This window comes from Ceratosolen solmsi, unplaced genomic scaffold (genome assembly GCF_000503995.2).
Source record: "Ceratosolen solmsi marchali unplaced genomic scaffold, CerSol_1.0 scaffold27, whole genome shotgun sequence".
NCBI lineage: Eukaryota > Metazoa > Arthropoda > Insecta > Hymenoptera > Agaonidae > Ceratosolen > Ceratosolen solmsi.
In genome coordinates this window covers 5,890,655-5,909,616 of record NW_011948426.1, presented here as the reverse complement: position 1 = coordinate 5,909,616, position 18,962 = coordinate 5,890,655, and the positions used below count along the sequence as shown (strand labels likewise).

Genomic DNA, 18,962 nt, shown 5'->3' with positions numbered 1-18,962 from the left:
AAAAACTGTAAATAGAAATCGTGTTATAATTTACTGCTGTAAACTTGCAAATAAATATTTGTTCGCTTAAAAAATACTTTGAGTAATTAGAACTATTTTTTTATAATTTAAAATATATTAAGTGTTTCGTTATAAATTCTGACAAGTGTACATTCTTTAAGAAACATTATTTAAAGGCATTATATTACTACATAAAAGCATTTAAATATTCTCCATAAATTAATGTATGTATACATATATTGTTTATTGTTATGTGGTATACGTTTCAAATGTAATGGCACATGTAGCACTTACAATTGAATATTGTATAGATTTTATTTGTATAAAATTAACAATTTTATAAAACCTCTTAACTAAATTTAAACTATAAACATTACGAACTTTTCACTCAACTATTTTAACCATTTTAACAATATTATATTTGAATGAATACTACAGTTCTAAAAATAAATTATTGTATTTTATATAATGTATGTACACCAACTGATCTTTTCGATTGATTATTTAGAGAAAAAAAAGTAACACTATATATATTTATTAATAAACCTAGATCGACAAATCGGATTGTAAAAAAATATATTATATAACATGTCTATATGACATAATTGAAAATAAATGACCTAGTTGTAGAATTGTTACAAGTGAAAATGGCATTCATGATTATTATCGTAAAAAGAGTCGGGATGCAATTACAAACTCTGTAGAGCGTGATAAACCATCTTTAATAGCGTCAACGGGAATCTGAATGACGCGTTGTTTAAGTTCATTCGTGAGGAAGGATACAGAATCCTGAACAACTGCAAATGTGACTATAACACAATAGTCAATGAAACATCATTTTCGTATTGCATTGGGATTTTTTTGTTAAAATAAAAAAAAAACAAGTATATTTTTTAACAAAAATTAAAATTTAAATGGCGTTGATACTTTTTATAGAAATAATTTTTTTTCTTTTCAAATTAACATTTTGCTCATCTTTCAAATTTACTCGAAAGTTATTGCTAATCTATTTTGAAAGTTTTGATTAATTAATCAATTTCAATGAATGTTTATATGAAAAATTCTACTGAAATTAATTTGTAGTTTCAGTATATACTCAGCGTATTTGAAGGTGAAGATAGATTTCTAAAGACAATCTACAGATTATAATGAACTAATTCAAACATTTTCATTAAGGTAATGTAAAAATTTAATCTTTTGCATAACTATTAATATTATTTAATAATATATTTAATAATTCTTTATTATGAAATTATACTTTTTTTTAAATAAATGTTAAAATTAAATTAAATTTTTCGATTACTATTTTTGCGCGTATTTCTATGTAGCTATAATATTTTTATTATTAAAAGACATTCTATAATAAACTTATTATTATATAAATGATATATTATTGTGTATATATTGCTGTATTAGTATACTCATCACATAAGAAATAAAGAATAAAAAAATTATTTTTTATACTACAAGAAAAATTAGATTTTACAAATTTTTATTTCATAATTTAAATTTGTCTATTATATATTTACAAAAATTTTACAGTTCACTACATTATTAAGATTAATTTCAACTTGATATATTCTTGTCTTAAAATAAGTAAAATAAAAACATATATCATATATAAATTTTAAACATCGAAAATAAAATTACTTATTTCTTAGAAAATAAATTTATTTTAAACAAACCTATTATCTAATAAAGCTTATACCCATTTCCTATCCTATCATAAAATATTATTCTCATTATAGAGTCAAATTTAATGTTCAAAATATATATTGCATTAAATAATTCATTTATAACAATTTCGATACAATTTTATTTATACAAATCATGATTTATTATAAAATTAAAATTTAACAAAAATTTATTTGCATCGAGTGGCTACTACTGAATATTTTCTTAAAATAAAAATCTCAATACTGTAATAACATTCGTTTATAGCATTCTACAAAATATTCGATCGATAGTCTTGCGAAGAAAAAAAAGAAAATGAACGAAATATAAATCCATGTTTTTTTATTTCGAATAAGACATCGTCGTTTTAAATTTCGAGGCTAAAGGAGACCTTCTTTGAAAATATCCCGGCGCGACAGTCATTATGCATGCGTTCCTTAAGAGTCCAGGCAACGTAGGGAGAAAAGGAAAAAGGAACAAGAGACGTTAGCGAGGGTCAAAAGTACCAGGCAAGGACTCCGCGGCGTGTCTCTGGTTTTTGACAACGCCCACCTCATCCCAGGCGCCAGGACCGACTCACCAAATAAGGCTCACTTACCGGTAGAGTCAAACACGCCTATCTTCTCCACAATTTTGGCTTTTATCAGGATAATTAAAGCAATAGAACGTGGAATCTAAGGACATCTGGTTGTGATATTAGATTGCAGAGACACTCACGTCGAGTTCAAAATTTCAGCCACATTATTACATAAATTTTTCTTACGAAAATTTCAGATCCACGTATTGCATCTATGTTGTTAAATGCAATTTATTAAATAACATACGTCTCCATAAGTATTTAAGCCCATCTTATTTGAACTTATAATCCTCGTCAAGTATATTTTCGCAAACAAACGCATTGCTAATTTAACTATCGTTCGCAGCAAAACTGTTATTTATAATAATATTGCTCTCTTTCATGCTTGGACTTGATAAAAACACGCATTTACTTTACTCTTTCTTCTTTCACATTCTTTGACATTCTTAATTGTGCGTGCGTGCGTGTGCGCGCATATCTAACTTATAATATATTACTTTAATATCGATATCAATCATCATCTCACGATGACGCATAATTACGACCCATCTTAAATAATAATTAATATTTAATTTATTATATTCTTCACTTCACAAAATTCAAATGCATTCAAAACATAAAATATATTTTACAAATGATAAATGACTATTTTTTAACTGCTCGAGTTACTTGTATGCGACACAAAAATATATCAATCGAATCAATATTATTTAATCCATATTGTCCATTAATTCATAATATATTGAATATAATTACCTATATACAAAATTAAATAAATTTCGTGTATTAAATTAATTAGAACATGAAATTTATATAATTGATTATTATTATTTTAAATCTAACTAATTAAATTTTATCAGATAATAGAACAGATTTCCTTTTAATCATGACATTATATATCTATAACTTGCTTTACTTGTATCTTTAAATTAATGGTATCTTAAATATTTTTAAAACATACTATTTGTATGGTTTGAAATTAAGCTTAAGCCCAAATTACTCTTTGTAATCCGAAACCAATTATTAAAAAAACTCGTAATCCCCATTAATGAACAGTTAACAAAGTTGTAAAAATGTAAATAAAAATTAATTAAATAATTTTTATTTATTAAATGGTCAAGGCTTTACTCAATATAAAAAATGAAGTGCAAGCAAATGACAAAGCTACCGCTAAATTGGACAATCTGGTGGTCCTTGTCAAAAGTCCGACGTCTGTATTAGCTTATTAGTTGATATAATGAGGCAGCGAAGGCTCGAACTCTTTTTATTTCATTTACCCATGGGCGTCCTAATGAATTCCGACTTCCAGCAAAAATCGAAGACTTACACACTCAGCCAGGAAATGAGAATGTAAACCGATTCCCGGAAAGCAAAGTGCGCGGTAGCACTGGGTGCACGATTGATGGACTTCTACGCGCATTAATGCCTTTCGAGATAACGTTGCCGCTGGTGTTTGCACTCGACGGGAGGCTTCGAAGTTCTACAATTTTTTACAAGAACTTTAAGAGAACGAAGTAGAGGAGGGAACCGTTGCTACTTTCGCTTCCGGTAAGGACATTGGATACATTTAGCTCATAACCTTCTACAACTTGACTTGCCTTTTATTTCTTAAAATTGTTAAAGTTTAATGTTTATAATATGCAGAACAATCGATAAATATCCTATGACATTGTTATGCCTTTGTCTCTTTATAATCATTGTATGCATCAGAGATACGAGATTTGCCATTAAAAGCAATTAATTTAAATATTATATTTTTTTACCTATGACAATTTACTTTTATATATAAATAACCTGAGACTATTTAAAAATTCAATAGCAACTTTATTTCTGTATTTTAATTTATTTTTTTAATAAATTATAGCTTTTATTTAAAAATTGTACTAAAACATATAATGAAAACAACTGTTGTGCTTTCACAGATTCACAATAAACGTGTAAAATAGACGATAAAAATATTTTTCTTTTTTGCAAGTATAGCTTATTAATTAAGTAGCTAGATCATATTCTTAAAAAATAAATAAGATCAGCATTATTTCCTAATACATAATTTATTTTATTTTATTTTTTACTAAATTATTGAGTATATATATATATATATATATATTAAAAAGTATGCAACAAAAAATTATTTAATATAAAAATAATTACGACGACCTAATATAATTAAAGAGATATAAAGCAATTCATTAATAAAATAAAATTAGTACTCGTTAATACACTTTAAGTAACTTTTAAATAAACACTAATTCTAAATACTCTTTTAAATATTTCTATGTGGTTTACCTTGTTTATTAATTGCATGCTTATTTAATGCCTTTGGACATAGCTTTTTTATTAGTAATAATGACAATAACAACGGCGGCTATTCTGATGACAACAACAATAACGACAACAATTATTATTATTATTATTATTATTATTATTATTATTATTATTAATAATATTATTAATATTATTATGTTCATGTATTTTACATGCATAATTTATAAAGTATAATAATTCTTATTACTTATTAAATATTAATTCATTCGCTTTATTTTAATACATAAAAAATTATAATTATAAGGTTTTTTCCCTACGTACTGTCATTCTTTCTTTCTTTTTTATTACATTTTCTGTGTTGATATTGATGTTTTTGAAGTTTTAAGTTAAAATCCTGGAATCGGGCGAGTTCCTAGATTTTGCAGTTGCGCGAAAATCGAAAGAAGTCAATTTAAAATTAGATGCTTTCTTAATACACCGAAAAATATTGAATTTCAAGTTATTGTCTGCATATTGTCTTACTACGGGAGGCACTGCTGTTAATACGGGAAATTAAAGACCTACGATGGTCCGATAAATCCACCGACGTCCCTCCTCGTACCGATCGAAGACTTTACGAGCCGATTCGCACCCGCGCGATTCAAGAAGCTGTTTAAAGAGCGGCCGTTTAACGAGAATTGGCAGTCAAGGCACTGAAATTAGTACTTTGCCGTCGCGCTTCGTACATCATTCGCGGTCGAGTGGTTCTCGAACTTTTAAAAATCATGCGGCTTTACATTGCAATCCTGCCATTCCCACTGTTAAGGGCCGTTCGCCGAAATATCACGTCGATTCCGATGCCGCCTTTATGCACTTTATGCACAGCCATGAACAGATTATTCCTGAAATACGTCCGGCTGAAAATAAGTACCTTCAACCGACAACGGAAATTGGAATTAAATTTAAACTACAAGTTACATACCAGCATCCATCTGATAAAATGACTAATGAACGAACGGACAAACTAGGATTAAAGCTTACCTTTATTGAATTTTATTTTAAGATATTTTCGATTTATTGTACAAATTTTATTGATGATTGTTGGGCTACTTTCTTGAATTTTGCCGCTTAACTTTTTAACGTCAATTCTTTTTTTACTTTCATATACAACGTTAAAACACTCGTTCTCGTAAATCTTAAATTATTAAAAATATCACAATTCGAGATTATATGCCCCCTAAATAATCTCGAAAGACACTCCAAGAACTCTTTAACATGATCGTTTTAAATATCTTTTGTATGTTCAACAATAAGATATTTTTTTCTTTTAATTCGATTTTACGCATTTGTCACGAATATTTACGAAATAACATGTTGCTTAATAGAAGTGTTTATTTGTTAAGTACAAGCAATTTGTTTGTATAAAACAAGGCAAAACGAAGTTTCTATTACATTACTTGAATGCTTACATTGAAGTACTATTATTTATTATTCTTTGTTTATTGACTTACAAATATTTGAAGATGATATAAATTTATTTACATACACTTTTCGATTTAACTTTACATTAGTTCTAATAATTATATTAATGACTCATTTATGAAAAATAATTTAAAATAACATTAATCTTTACCATTTGTTAGAAAACATTAGAAAATCAATATAATGTCAATCAATCTTAATATGTTTATATACAACAATAAATGTTATATCGAAAAGTTTATTTAACATAATTCCATGAAGTAATTGGCGTCTTATTTCATATAAAAAATCTTTTTACATGAAAAGAAACAATTGCAACCTCTGATAAAAAATAATCTATTGCAAATACATATCATTAAATACTTAATTAAATATTTTTGTTATAAATTTATTTTATAAATAAAGATTAAATTATATTGTTCGATTATTCAAATATGAAATGCTATTAGAAATATAAGAAATTTCATTTAATTAAAAAATTAATAAAACTATGTTGTGGTAATATTATTTAATCTCGCGAGAGTTCGTTTCTAAATAAAATTTAATGGAAATATTCAATTTAATATCAATAACCAATATATACTACTAAGAAATGACAAATAAAAAATATTGAATTATTAATTCTACCTACTATTCTTCTTCTAAAATAAATTAAGATTTTTTATTCATTCTTTAACAAAAATTAAAGTGCCGATATTCTGAATAATGTATTTTTTTGTTTTTATTATTATTATAGTAACACTTGGGAAAATTTACTCATTAATATTATAATTCATCGTAAATAAAAAATAAATAAAAGACTACGACGCAAAAAGTGCAGTCATAACTAATACCTATAAAAGCGATCAGGAGGTGTTCTACGTTTCTTCGCGGATTGGTTGTGCTGTGATTGCCGATGACACCATTTCGAGCCAATGGGTGAGACTGTGACGATATTATCTTTCGCACAGCGCTTCCTTGCAACAATATTTGCCCTGGCACGCAGAGTTGGCCATTAAACTCGTCAAATTCAAACATACTTTTGTCCATAAGAAATATGAAATTATACACACAATTATTATTAAGGAACATATATAGGCATAATTTTGCTCATAAAGAAAATTAATTTTAATTAATGTATTATCCATTTGCTATTTTTGTTTTGTTTTTTGTTTCATATTGGAATCATTGATGTTATACTATAGCTGTACTATTTTTATCGAAAGTTAAAATTCCATAGCAAGAAAAGTTAAGCCAATTCATAATTTTTTTTATCAATTTTATATCTTAAATAAAATTTTGTTATACGATCCATGCACCAAAAAGGAATATTTTTCACATTTAAAAAGCTATTTAAAAATTTTCTCGGCTAATGAAAAAAAAAAAAAAAAAAAATATATATATATATATATATATATATATATATACACACAATCGTAACATTTCATTTAAACTTAATGTTCAATTCATCAATTGATAATTCACTTCGAATATATTGAGCATAATCAATAAAAATTTTTACTATTTGTTATTCAGCTTTATAATTACAAAAATATTAATATCCACAACGTACTAATATAATTAAATATATTTTTTATTTAATATCAGGATGGTCCAATGTATGTCTTTAAAAATTGAATCACTTGTAGAATTAATAAAAGGATAATGTATCTTTATTGTCGATTTTTATTATAACGAATTTTTATATATGAAATATAAAAATACTGTACATAATTACTGTAAGGAATGAAAGGCTAATATCTTAATACATTATAAAATTAAATTGCCATATACGCAGGAATTTGATAATGACAGCAATGTTGTATAAAATTTGTTTCAATATTTACACATATAATATACAATTAATATATCACGGAATCGATGGAAATGACCATTCGATTAATAGAGAAAATATAGGTAGGTTTACAAAAGCATCGAAGTAATACGACTTATAAATTATAAAAAGAAAAAAACTCTTGTTTTGTGTTTCATAGAAGAACCGTTCACTTTCAAAATGGACGGCTATATCGAAAGTAAAGTTAATTTGCTCCTGTCCAATTATATGCAACGCCTTCAAGACTAATAAATTATTTTAATGCAACAACCGGCCAAGATTCCAGAAACGGCGCCGTCGCGTCTCTTTATTTTTACTTCTAAAATTAGACAATCGCAAAAAAAGTACAAGTTTGCAGGTTTTTTCGCTTGCTCATTACACGATTTATATATAGCAATAGAAATATACAAATTATTTACAATAGTTTGAGCCGGCATACATGAATATTCGTACACGCATTAGTAGAATTATCGGGTACAACAATCGATTTCTCTATCGAAATCAATCATATGATATTCATGCACTTAAACAATATTGTCTTTGGTACGCTGTATAATTAACGATTAAAAATAATCGTTTTTATTAAATATTATTCTGTAGATACGATAATAACACTGAAACGCTTATTTCTTATTGGCTACTTATGTTGATGACGTTCGCATAGATAGTATTTATATGATTCAATTATACGGGGAAGACGAAGGAACATGGGAAAGTTCGTCTCGCATTTTATTGTAATGCACATAAATATTGTACTTGTAATAAAAGGCATCTTTACAAAAGCTTATACTTGTATTGACTGCTTTTCTTCGTACGTCTTCCTTTTTTTTCACCACCGTCGCATCGTCTTGTTTCATCGCGTTGTCTATTGAACGCTCCCACAAAGATCTTACAGCTGTCGCTGTGTCTGTACCAACTGTTTTTCACGCTCCGAGTTGTGACTAAGAGAATGTCAATTACGACCTACTCGTTAAAAATTTTTATAGAGTGAGAATAAATCTCCGTTTAAAATTACCCCTATCTCAGTTTTACCGAACTTTTTGGATTCTGGTGCCGAATGGCTTTTACCCTTTGCGAGAAGGATATGTATTCACATATACGTCATTATCACGAAAACAATTACTCATATATATAATTTTAATAAAAATCAATGGTAATGCCGATTATCCAAGAGTATTTCTTCGACTAAGACATTTCAAGAAGACGAATTTTTAAAAACTTATAAATAATAAGTTAAGTCTTAAAACAGTTTGCATTTTGAATTTTAGAATTTAGAAGAATTATTTTTACTTTTTATCCTCTCGTCGGATAAGACAGACACATTTACAGGCATATTCGCGGGATTTACAGTAATAAAATTGAACGGTGGATCGCGCAATTTTTCTTCGTTCACTGGGCATTGCAAAGAGATTTTGTGATGAGACTTTTTCAAACGTACGTGAGCATAAGCTCCATTTGCTTTGACTGCTGTTTAAAATAAACCGACGCCGAAATATTCACACGCTCGCCTGTCAAGATCGCCCCGAAGACGATCGATCTTTCTTTCGGCTTCTCTGTCTCAAAATAAACCTTATTAAGGGGATTTTTTTCACTTTTCTTTTTCTACGGGCATACATTTATTTTTCGCGAAGCTCCGATTCTTCATAAACCCAAACCCATTAACACTGTAAAAACATCGACCGTTTATGTCCCTTTTTCCTTATTCAGAACTGCTCCCAACGACTTTTATTATTCTATTTTCAAATTAGATCCTCAGTTCCGAAGTCCAATGACAAAAAATTCGTCGTACACATTACAAAAAGTTATTAGCAATATCGTGTGTATATGATAGTTTTTAAAAGCATATTTACAATCTCCACGTTCAGTGTAGGACATCTGATAGGTTGTCCTCAATTAACGAGAATGTGGTCCATGAATATCGGAAATAAAGGATGTAAAGCGTGGCTAAGAGAATACAAGCAGGGAGAAAGAGGCGCGTGCGTGGTAAGACGAGCGCATCGACCGAGCGCCATAAATCGTGAACTTACGGGACCCGGGAAAGTGGGAGCGAGACAAATTCTGCTGGTCCTCAATAATGAAAGACTCTCCCTGGGGGAATTCCCTCAATAATCGTTAGCCATTGAGAAGGAGTGCCGCCATTGTTGGGCGGCTAAACACCAGTGTCACCAGTGGCACCAGTAAAGTTCGATTGGTCGAACTTGGAAAGCCATAGGATTACTTCAGGATTAACCGTAGATTCTTGGATTTGAGAATGTCCGAGGACTCCTGGTCCAAGAATTGGCCAAGAATATTCAACACGGAAGGTTTTGTTTGTGCGACAGAGAAAGACAGGGGGGAGGGGGCGTTTTGACGCGTGGCGCATGGGATTAATTAATGTTCAGGCAAACAAAGTTTTTCTTCCCTTCGATTTTTAAATTCAAGGAGCAAGATTAATTTAAATAAATGTCTAACTTATATTAATTAATCTCTAACTTCATTATTTTATTAAATAGGCATCGTATGAATATATTATATATGTATTACTAATAATTTGAATTTCCAATTTGAAATACGCTAGTAAATAAAAATGCCGATAAAAGCAATAAAAAAAAGTTTTTTAATCAAGCATTTATAGGCCATGTAAAGCAGCCACGAATAATAATACTTTATTAATTGCTTATTATTTGTAATCTATGAAATATAAAAAAAAAATTTATTACTTGAAATTCACGCGCGATTTTATGAATTTCAATTCATAATTAACGATTAATCTAAAATAATTGAAGTTAGCAATAATTAAGATACATATATCGTGATATTATTACATTACTTTCAAAAACCTATACTCTAATAATCTGTACAAATTTCTCGTTTTCCTTTGTTCAACAGTTTTACTTTCCATCGAAAAGCAAAATGTGATATGCAAAGCTCATATGCTTCTATTTTCTTCTTTTCAATATCAAAAATCGATAATACGTGTAAAATATTGAAAATTTTCCATATACTTCCATTATAGAAGACGAATGATTTTTCTTATTTAAAGATTCAAGTTCCAGTCACCCTCCATTCTCCAAACGCTGAATGCGTACGACAGCTTCTCATGAGCCATAAAACTGCATGTTGAGGACTGGGAAATTGCTGCGATATCACGTGCTGCCGACAAAATCGCACTTCGCGAGTTCCTCTCGCCTGAAAAAGATTTTACAAATCTTTAGTTAAATGGATATTTCCAAGCACTAGCATTGTAATGAGAGGTATGATTTTTAAATACTTAAATATTAGATGAATGTAGATAAAAAAAAAAAGAGCAATGTTTTAATGTTGAAGAAAAAAAATCAAGAGTCATGTTTTTAGTACAGTGTATGCTTATTATTGTCACTTATTAATCTTTTTTTTTTAACGATATTGTGTTAATTTATGATTTGGGGCTTGTTAAAAAAAAATGTAATTACCTATTATATCGTGATCGAAAAGCTAATGCATTTATTATTCGCTGTTTCTTTGACTTTGATTCTGAAAAAAAATAAAGATTCTTGTAAATTTCCAACCGATCATTGATTTAATCCCGCGCGTTAATAACAAGCATACCGCTGTACAACCATTAAACAGTTACGTAAATAATTTACTAATTAGAAGCACAGTCAATGCTGCTATATTTAAGTATACAATTGTTTTGTCGTAACGTCAATCGTATTTCTTTGATCGCTTCATCAAACAAATGTATTTGTATAGCTTTTCGAAATGGCACAAATAATTGGCGATAAACTTTGTTATAAATATCTTTTGTTTCTATTAATTATTTATAATAATAAACGATTCGGCACTCCATTACAACTATTTATGCTCCATAAATAGAGGTGTGGGCAGTCTCTTTTTTTTCAAATAAACCGAATATTAGTATAAGCGTTAATTGTTGTTAAATAGGATTTATTTTCTGCTTGTTTCAAGAAAAATTGGAATACTAACGTTGAATTATTATGCAAGGGATGAATTTTGCTACAAATATGAGACAAATCAATAATAAATAATATGAAAAAGTTGGATTATGCATACCGAGGTCCTCTGTATTGTCGGTCTCCGCATTGCAATGTAGCACCTGATAAAGAAAATCTATGTATTTTGCCGCGAGTCTGAGAGTCTGAATCTTGCTGAGCTTGTCACTGGGTAGCGTCGGTATACTCTTCCTCAGCTGACTAAAAGCCTCATTAAGACTTTGGGTCCTCTGACGCTCCCTTACGTTCGCCATGACCCTCTGTGTTTGAAGCTCCTCTTCGGTTGCACCACCCTTTCTTCGGATCTTTGATCGCGATGAGCTCGACGTCGCTGAGCTGGACGAAGAAGATGAGTTGTTGTCATCGGATTCATTATCACGTTCTATGCTGACGTTTCGTTTCCTCTTAAGAGCTTTAGCTTTGCAAGAATTTCCACCCGCTTCCCTTTTAATAGTTGTCGAACAAGGAAGTACTGGTTGTTGCTGATGCTGCGATTGCTGCTGCTGTTGTTGCTGCTGCTGATGTTGCTGTTGTTGCTGCTGTTGTTGTTGTTGTAGTTGGAGTTGAGGTTTGAAATCATCAGGATCGGGTTTGTACTTAAGAACGTCGCCGAGACCGTAGGGCATCCTATCACCAGGTGAATAGGGATCCGCAACATAAACAACCTGTTCGTGGTCGCGGCTATGCTCGGAAAGGAAGCCTGGCGGCGATTGGTCCTCAAGCCGTCGCGGCTCCGATTGCTGGTAGAATTTGGGCAGGAGTTTGGAGTCGTCGAGGCTATCATAGAGATAGGGCTGATAGACCTGGTGATGCTGAAGCAGTGGATGCTGTGCTGTAGACTGAAAGCTTGGCAGTCTTGCGTGCGAATGATGTGGATGCAGGTCAGGTAAAGGTGAACTGAGGTCGACCAAATGCTGACTACCTGGGGAGAAACGACTATCGCCATAGTGATCAGGAGAATTACTGGCAGAGCTACCGGCGCTATTCGGAATGCCCGAACTGTCGTTTAGCGAGTAAAAAGCGTAGCTTTCACTTGGCTGGACCTGCATTTTGGATCGCCTCTTTTCCTCCTTTTTTTAGTTTCTCTCCCTCTTTATCTGGCTCTCTCTCTCTCTCTCTCTATCTCTCTATCGTTATCTATATATCTATATATCTGTATATCTATATACCTATATATCTATCTACTATATATCAATCTATCTATCTATATATGCATATATACACATACATATATAGATAGAGAGTAGTTGAAATCCTAATCACAATCGCGATCACGATCACGGTAATTCGTAGGCCATACCTGGTATCTACAAACAAGATACGAGCTGGGACCCAAACTTACGTGTACGTGTTTCTAACGTCAACGGTGAAACTTGTCTGGAGAAGTCGGTGTCGTACATCTCGAAGATACGTAGTTCTGGCCCCGCCCTCATCGTCTCTTCGGCTTTGACTTCTCCCTCTCTTAGCTTGTGAGAGCCCCTCCAGTGGCGCTACCACCAGCAAGCGAAATAGATTATTTTATGCCAGACGATCCCTCCCACGCGAGATTCTGTGAGGTGGGAGAGAAGGCACTCTTCGGAATAGGTTAAAAAATTGCGAAAAAGGTACTTTCGGGACGACTAATTTTTATAATTATATAGTAAAACATCATTGTTGATAAATATTCTTTATGGAATTTAAATCTTTCTTTTGAATTTTCAAAATTTACTTGATTTTAGAGAAGTTATTGATACAACAATAGGAAATAGTTAACCATCTTAAACATTTTCACAGAAGCTCATATATTTACAAAATTATTTCTTAATTAAAATAATTATAATTATCATAATTAAAATTATTTTAAATTCTTCTTCAAACATTTATATTACAATATTTTATAATATCTATTTAATTCTTTAATTTTATATGTAAATACAAATTATTTTAAATAATTCTAAATCTTGTAGATATGTTTCTTGAATTTTAAAAATGAATTTTTAAAATGAAAATTAAAAATACCATATAAAAATGTTTTCAAATCTTAATTAATGTAATTTTCTCAATTTTATAAGAACGTTGATTATTTAAATAATTAGCAATTTCATATTAATAATAAATAATCTTCTATTAATAAATTTAATAATAAGCCTCTGGTAAATCATCACTGCCACGATTTTCACCGTTTAATAATATACATTTCATATATTCAGGCATAAACTGTTGATAAATTGATACTACACTAATATATAAATTAATATATAAATAAAAATATTAATATATAAATTATGAATTACTTTTGTTTAAATCTATCATCTATCATTTATCGCATACTGTTTTTTAACATTGAATTTTAACTAATATAATTTTTGATATATAAAGATATTAAAATTAAAATTTTTATAAGAATATTGAGTAATAAATTAACAGTAATTAATTATTTTTTTAAATTATATGAAAGTTAAAAATTAATTATTATTATTGAATACTGTGTTAAAATTTTTTTATGAAAATTTCATTTTGTACACAGTTCATTTTGCAGAATGGTTATACAAATACTTTAGAAAAAATTTGAAAGTTAAGATCTAAAGAAAGAAATGCAATCCGACTGCGAGAAATCATTTTCTCGTTGTTCTCTTGAGGCTTGTAGACAAGTCGGTGATACACGGGATGCGAGAAAACAGACAAAGCAAAAGAAAGTCGAAGATGTATCGCATGAAAACAAGACAAGCTAGTCAAGTTGTCAGTCAAAAATGCCAAAGTATAAGATAAAAAATAAAATGAAACCATATTATATGAAATTAAATTGATTAAAATTATAATTGTAACATTGCGCTTTTATATAAAATCACCTGCATTATAACTAATTAATAATTTATAAAATTAAGTTTCAAATGTTTAATGAATATTTTCATTTCATGATGTAAATATTATACAAATATATGTAGATATTATACAATGTATTATATGAATAATATTTAAAATGTGAATAATAAATGTATGTATTACTCGATAAAAATGGTAAAAAATTATAAATATTATATTATAAATATTATTGATTTAATATGATTATTATTTGGATACTTAATATTTATAAAACAAAAAATATATTATATTTTAATAAAATTTAGAACATCTAATATAATAATACTGTGCAACTTAGCAAGTACGTCAACCCATTAAACATATATTTTTAATTACCCGGTATGTGGTAATTTTATGTTTCGGAAATAAATGTTAAGAAATGCATACAAGAAAAAATATATAAAGTTAAGTTTAAAACAATTTTTATTAGAAGAGTTCCATAAATAATATTATTATATAATAGTTTCAGTTTTATTTTATACATTTGAGTATCGCTTTTATACATTCAACGCTAATTTGTTAAGCAAGAAATGGATGAAATTTTAATTAGGAAGAGAATTATTCGCTATTAACCTCAACGCATCTCATCGTGTTTCGCAATTTGTCATTTGTGCAATAATTTTAAAATATGAGTCGACGAATTAATATGAAGTCGTTAGATAAAGAATGTTCTTAAAGTATATTTTAGCGCAACAAACATCTTGACATAAAAATGAACTGCATCTCTTAGTGATACACGAAAAATGGCGAACGTAACGAAAAATCAACGATGAGTTACAGTGGTTTGTTAAGCAGTGCGCCAAAAATAGGAAGGAGAGCTCATATAACGAATGAAATGCCTATTACCATAGAAAAAACACTTATATACAAAGAGGAAGAAAATATGTATGAGAAAAATGCGACCAATAATCGACATCTCATATATACGAACAGCTTCTCTATGCGCGAATATTTTTCTTCACAGCTTGGGTACACCTAAGTGCACAGCCGTATCTCAAAGCATTCTATTAATATTATAAATGAAAGTATTAAAAGAGCGCTATTTTCTTATTTGATAGATGTGGCAGCATCATTTTTTTCATTTTTTTTTCTTCTATCATGGATCATGTTCAGTTGTGCTTCGAAAAAATAACTCATTGCAAAAAAAAGAAACCTCTAATTTAAAAGATAATCTCTTCAAAATAATCAAGAAAATATATTCTGGATATAAACAAAATAAATAAATAAAAAAATTTAAAACAATGATAAAAAATTTTTAAGTAATAAAATAAATAGTTTAACGAATAAAATTATATTTAAAATTTAACAAATACAACATACAGAACTAAATGAAAAACGATAAGAAATAATTAAAAATTATCTATTTCTAACACGAAATATAGAAATTATTCATTAGTATGTTAAATTAATTTAACATTAAATAGTTATTAAATTAATCATAATAAAATTAATGATTTAATATAAATTAGCATAAATTTAATCTACTATATGGATTCAAATTTTCTATTTATTCTATGCAACATTAATTATTTTAAATAGTAGACATATGCATAACTAGCAAGTAAACATATATTCATATATTTCCATGTTTATTGTTCATATTATAACTTATTTATCACTATACTATATGAGATAATGCAAATATAATTATTGATAAAATATAAGCAGAAATAATAACAGTTCACGTATATGTTTGACAAGCATATGTACGATGTAAACAAAAAGTATAATAAGATGAATCAATTACAATAATATAATGAAAGTATTGTATCTTAATGAATATAATTTAATGCTAATTAATCAAGATAAAAACATAGTTAGATTTTATTGTAATTATGAATGATAACTGTGATCATTTTTGCACTATGTATATTGATATATTAAATATTAATACTAATTATGAAGATATTCTAATTAAATCTAACAGATCTTATTATATTACAATAATAATTAATTTTTCTTAGAATCTTTAATGTGCAACACAATCATAATTTACAAATAAAAATATTCGTATAAAACAATTAATAATACTTTCAAGTAATTTTTTTTTTTACTAGTTGGAATCTCGAAAAATGTTCAAATTTCAATTGTAATTATCAGTTTTAAATATAATATCCAAAAATAATAATTACAAACTTCCATAATATGTCAACAAAAAAAAAACGGAAATACAAAAGATTTACAAATTTATTAAACTACATGTGTTACATAAGATTGCCTGAGTAAGTTTGAACGCGCGATGGTCTAAGCATCAAATCGAAAATTTAAAATTGCCTATACATGTATTATGACGCACACGTGTATAAACTTCACAATGCAAGACTTTTATAATTCCGGGTAGCTTTAGTAATTTTTTTTACCTTCCAATTTCAACTACATTTAACATCAACCTGTATAAAATTTGTTTTTATTCAATCAAATAATTACCGAATACGAAGCTTAAAACAACAATATTTTAGAGTACAAACCGCGTTATAAATCATGTTATTTAAATCAAATAAATATAACTATAATTTTAATCTTGTGCAGAATCGGCTAAAATAAAATTAAAAGCAAGGTAAATAAAAAGAAAAGTAAATATGAATATTAAATGTTTCTTACGTGAAATTATACAATATCTCTAAGACTAAAAATTACTCTAAATCTACTGTTCCATATGAGGTGAAATAATATACACTGAATCAAAGAGAGGAACATTTTTTTTTCATATATACTTTAACATATAACTTTAACATATACTTTAATTATGCTTTTAAGAAACTTCACATAATATATCTTATAACTCATAATGTTAGAGTATAAGAATAAGTAAAATATAAGTATAAGTTAAAAATGTTAAAATACAATATTTTAATGCTATTCAACCTACACTAACTTCAGGACGTTTAAATACTAAGTGTGAATCTTTATGCAGAAAATATATTTTATTAGTTTCTTTATCAACCATTTTAACGCTCTTAATTTATTTATTAATCTTCTAGATTTTTATTCTTAGAACCAAAATAATTATATAGCATAAACATTAGATATCACACTTTATTAAATAAAAATCAATAATTTTCATAAACCTCCGAATTTCGTTGCACTGCAGAATCTAATTATTCAGTTAACAATTGAAAAGAACTTCGTGTAGAAGTATAATAATAAGTAGTTTTATAATAACATGAGTGGAAAGGATTTGCCGTTTCGAAAAATATTGTCTCTTGCTCGACATGAGATATTGACAGAGCTACACACAGCAGCTCGTAAATGCACGTGCGACTTAACGACATAAGCAACAAATTTATTTGCCTATTCGAGAGTTTGAGTAGCTAAAGGAAGAGAGAAAGTGTGCAAAAGAAAGAGAAACGAGTAGCACAAAGGTGTAGCTTCAAATGGATTTTGCCACTCTCCAATAATATTATTGCAGACGATCGGAAGTCAAGAGGAAGACAGCAGAACGAAAATTACACAAGGAAAATTGCAGATGTAAACAAGATTCATAGTGTTTGTAAATGAATTCTCATTAAATGTTCTGTCGGATAATGAAAAAATTTTTTTTTAATCGATACTTCTTAACGTGTAAATAATTTTATGAAAATCGTATACTTCTTCATTTATGAATATTACTACAATTTAACATAAAATGTAATTTAATTAAATTTTAAATAATTTACTACATTAAATAATTTACTCAATTTTTAATAAATTAATTTAATTTGATAAAAAGCATTGAGTAAGTGGCTTATGACTATACATTCATTGAATATTTATCAAAGAAAGTTATCAAGGATGAAATAAATATAAAAAGTGACATTCTCATATAAATAAATAAGATAATAGATAATGTTTGATAAATGGAAAAGCTTATAAATTTGAGCTTAAGGGAATGGCGCCATAACCGTGGGTGGCACTTGTCGCCATTCACAACTTCCAGATCTATTCAACTCCATTGCTTTGGGTATTCTCTCGTGGAAATTCAACGCCCCTTTTTCCTCCATCCTTCAATTTCAATTCATTCTCTCATTCTATTCATTATACTAATTGTTATGATTTGATATTCATATGAAAATAATTAATTGCATTTTATTACATTTATTATTGGAAGAACGTGGAAATTATTGATTATTATATATCGTTATGATTATTTTGACAAATAACTATAATTTTATAATATGTAAATTGTTGATTCAAATGCTTTTGAATTTTTTAAATCTATTAAAAACTAGAAAAAAATTCGAAAATGCATTGTATTTTTTATTATTCAAAATTATAATACATAGAAGGTAAAAGCATAAATGGGAAGCGACTCTTACAGGTTTGTTTATAGCAATAATATAGAAATCAGTTGTCGGTATTTATTTGAAAAGTAATCGGATTA

The 18,962-nt window shown here is 28.3% G+C and overlaps 1 protein-coding gene across 1 annotated transcript; it reads right to left on the bottom strand.

The window, feature by feature from the left end:
- Window positions 1-10,506: 10,506 nt before the first annotated feature.
- Twi (twist) lies at window positions 10,507-12,858 on the bottom strand. Its single transcript, XM_011500924.1, has 2 exons — window positions 11,823-12,858; window positions 10,507-10,958 (listed from the first exon to the last, which is right to left on the bottom strand). Exons 1-2 carry the CDS (start codon window positions 12,808-12,810, stop codon window positions 10,807-10,809), a joined length of 1,140 nt encoding a protein of 379 aa, XP_011499226.1. The 5' UTR covers window positions 12,811-12,858; the 3' UTR covers window positions 10,507-10,806.
- Between the last annotated feature and the right edge of the window lie 6,104 nt (window positions 12,859-18,962).

Excerpts from the sequence above, each read along its gene's own strand:
- Twi (XM_011500924.1), bottom strand. The coding sequence starts at position 12,810 with ATGCAGGTCCAGCCAAGTGAAAGCTACGCTTTTTACTCGCTAAACGAC. Across the intron at positions 10,959-11,822 it reads CGACAATACAGAGGACCTCG|GCGAGAGGAACTCGCGAAGT; the intron begins GTATGCATAATC and ends AATCTTTTTCAG.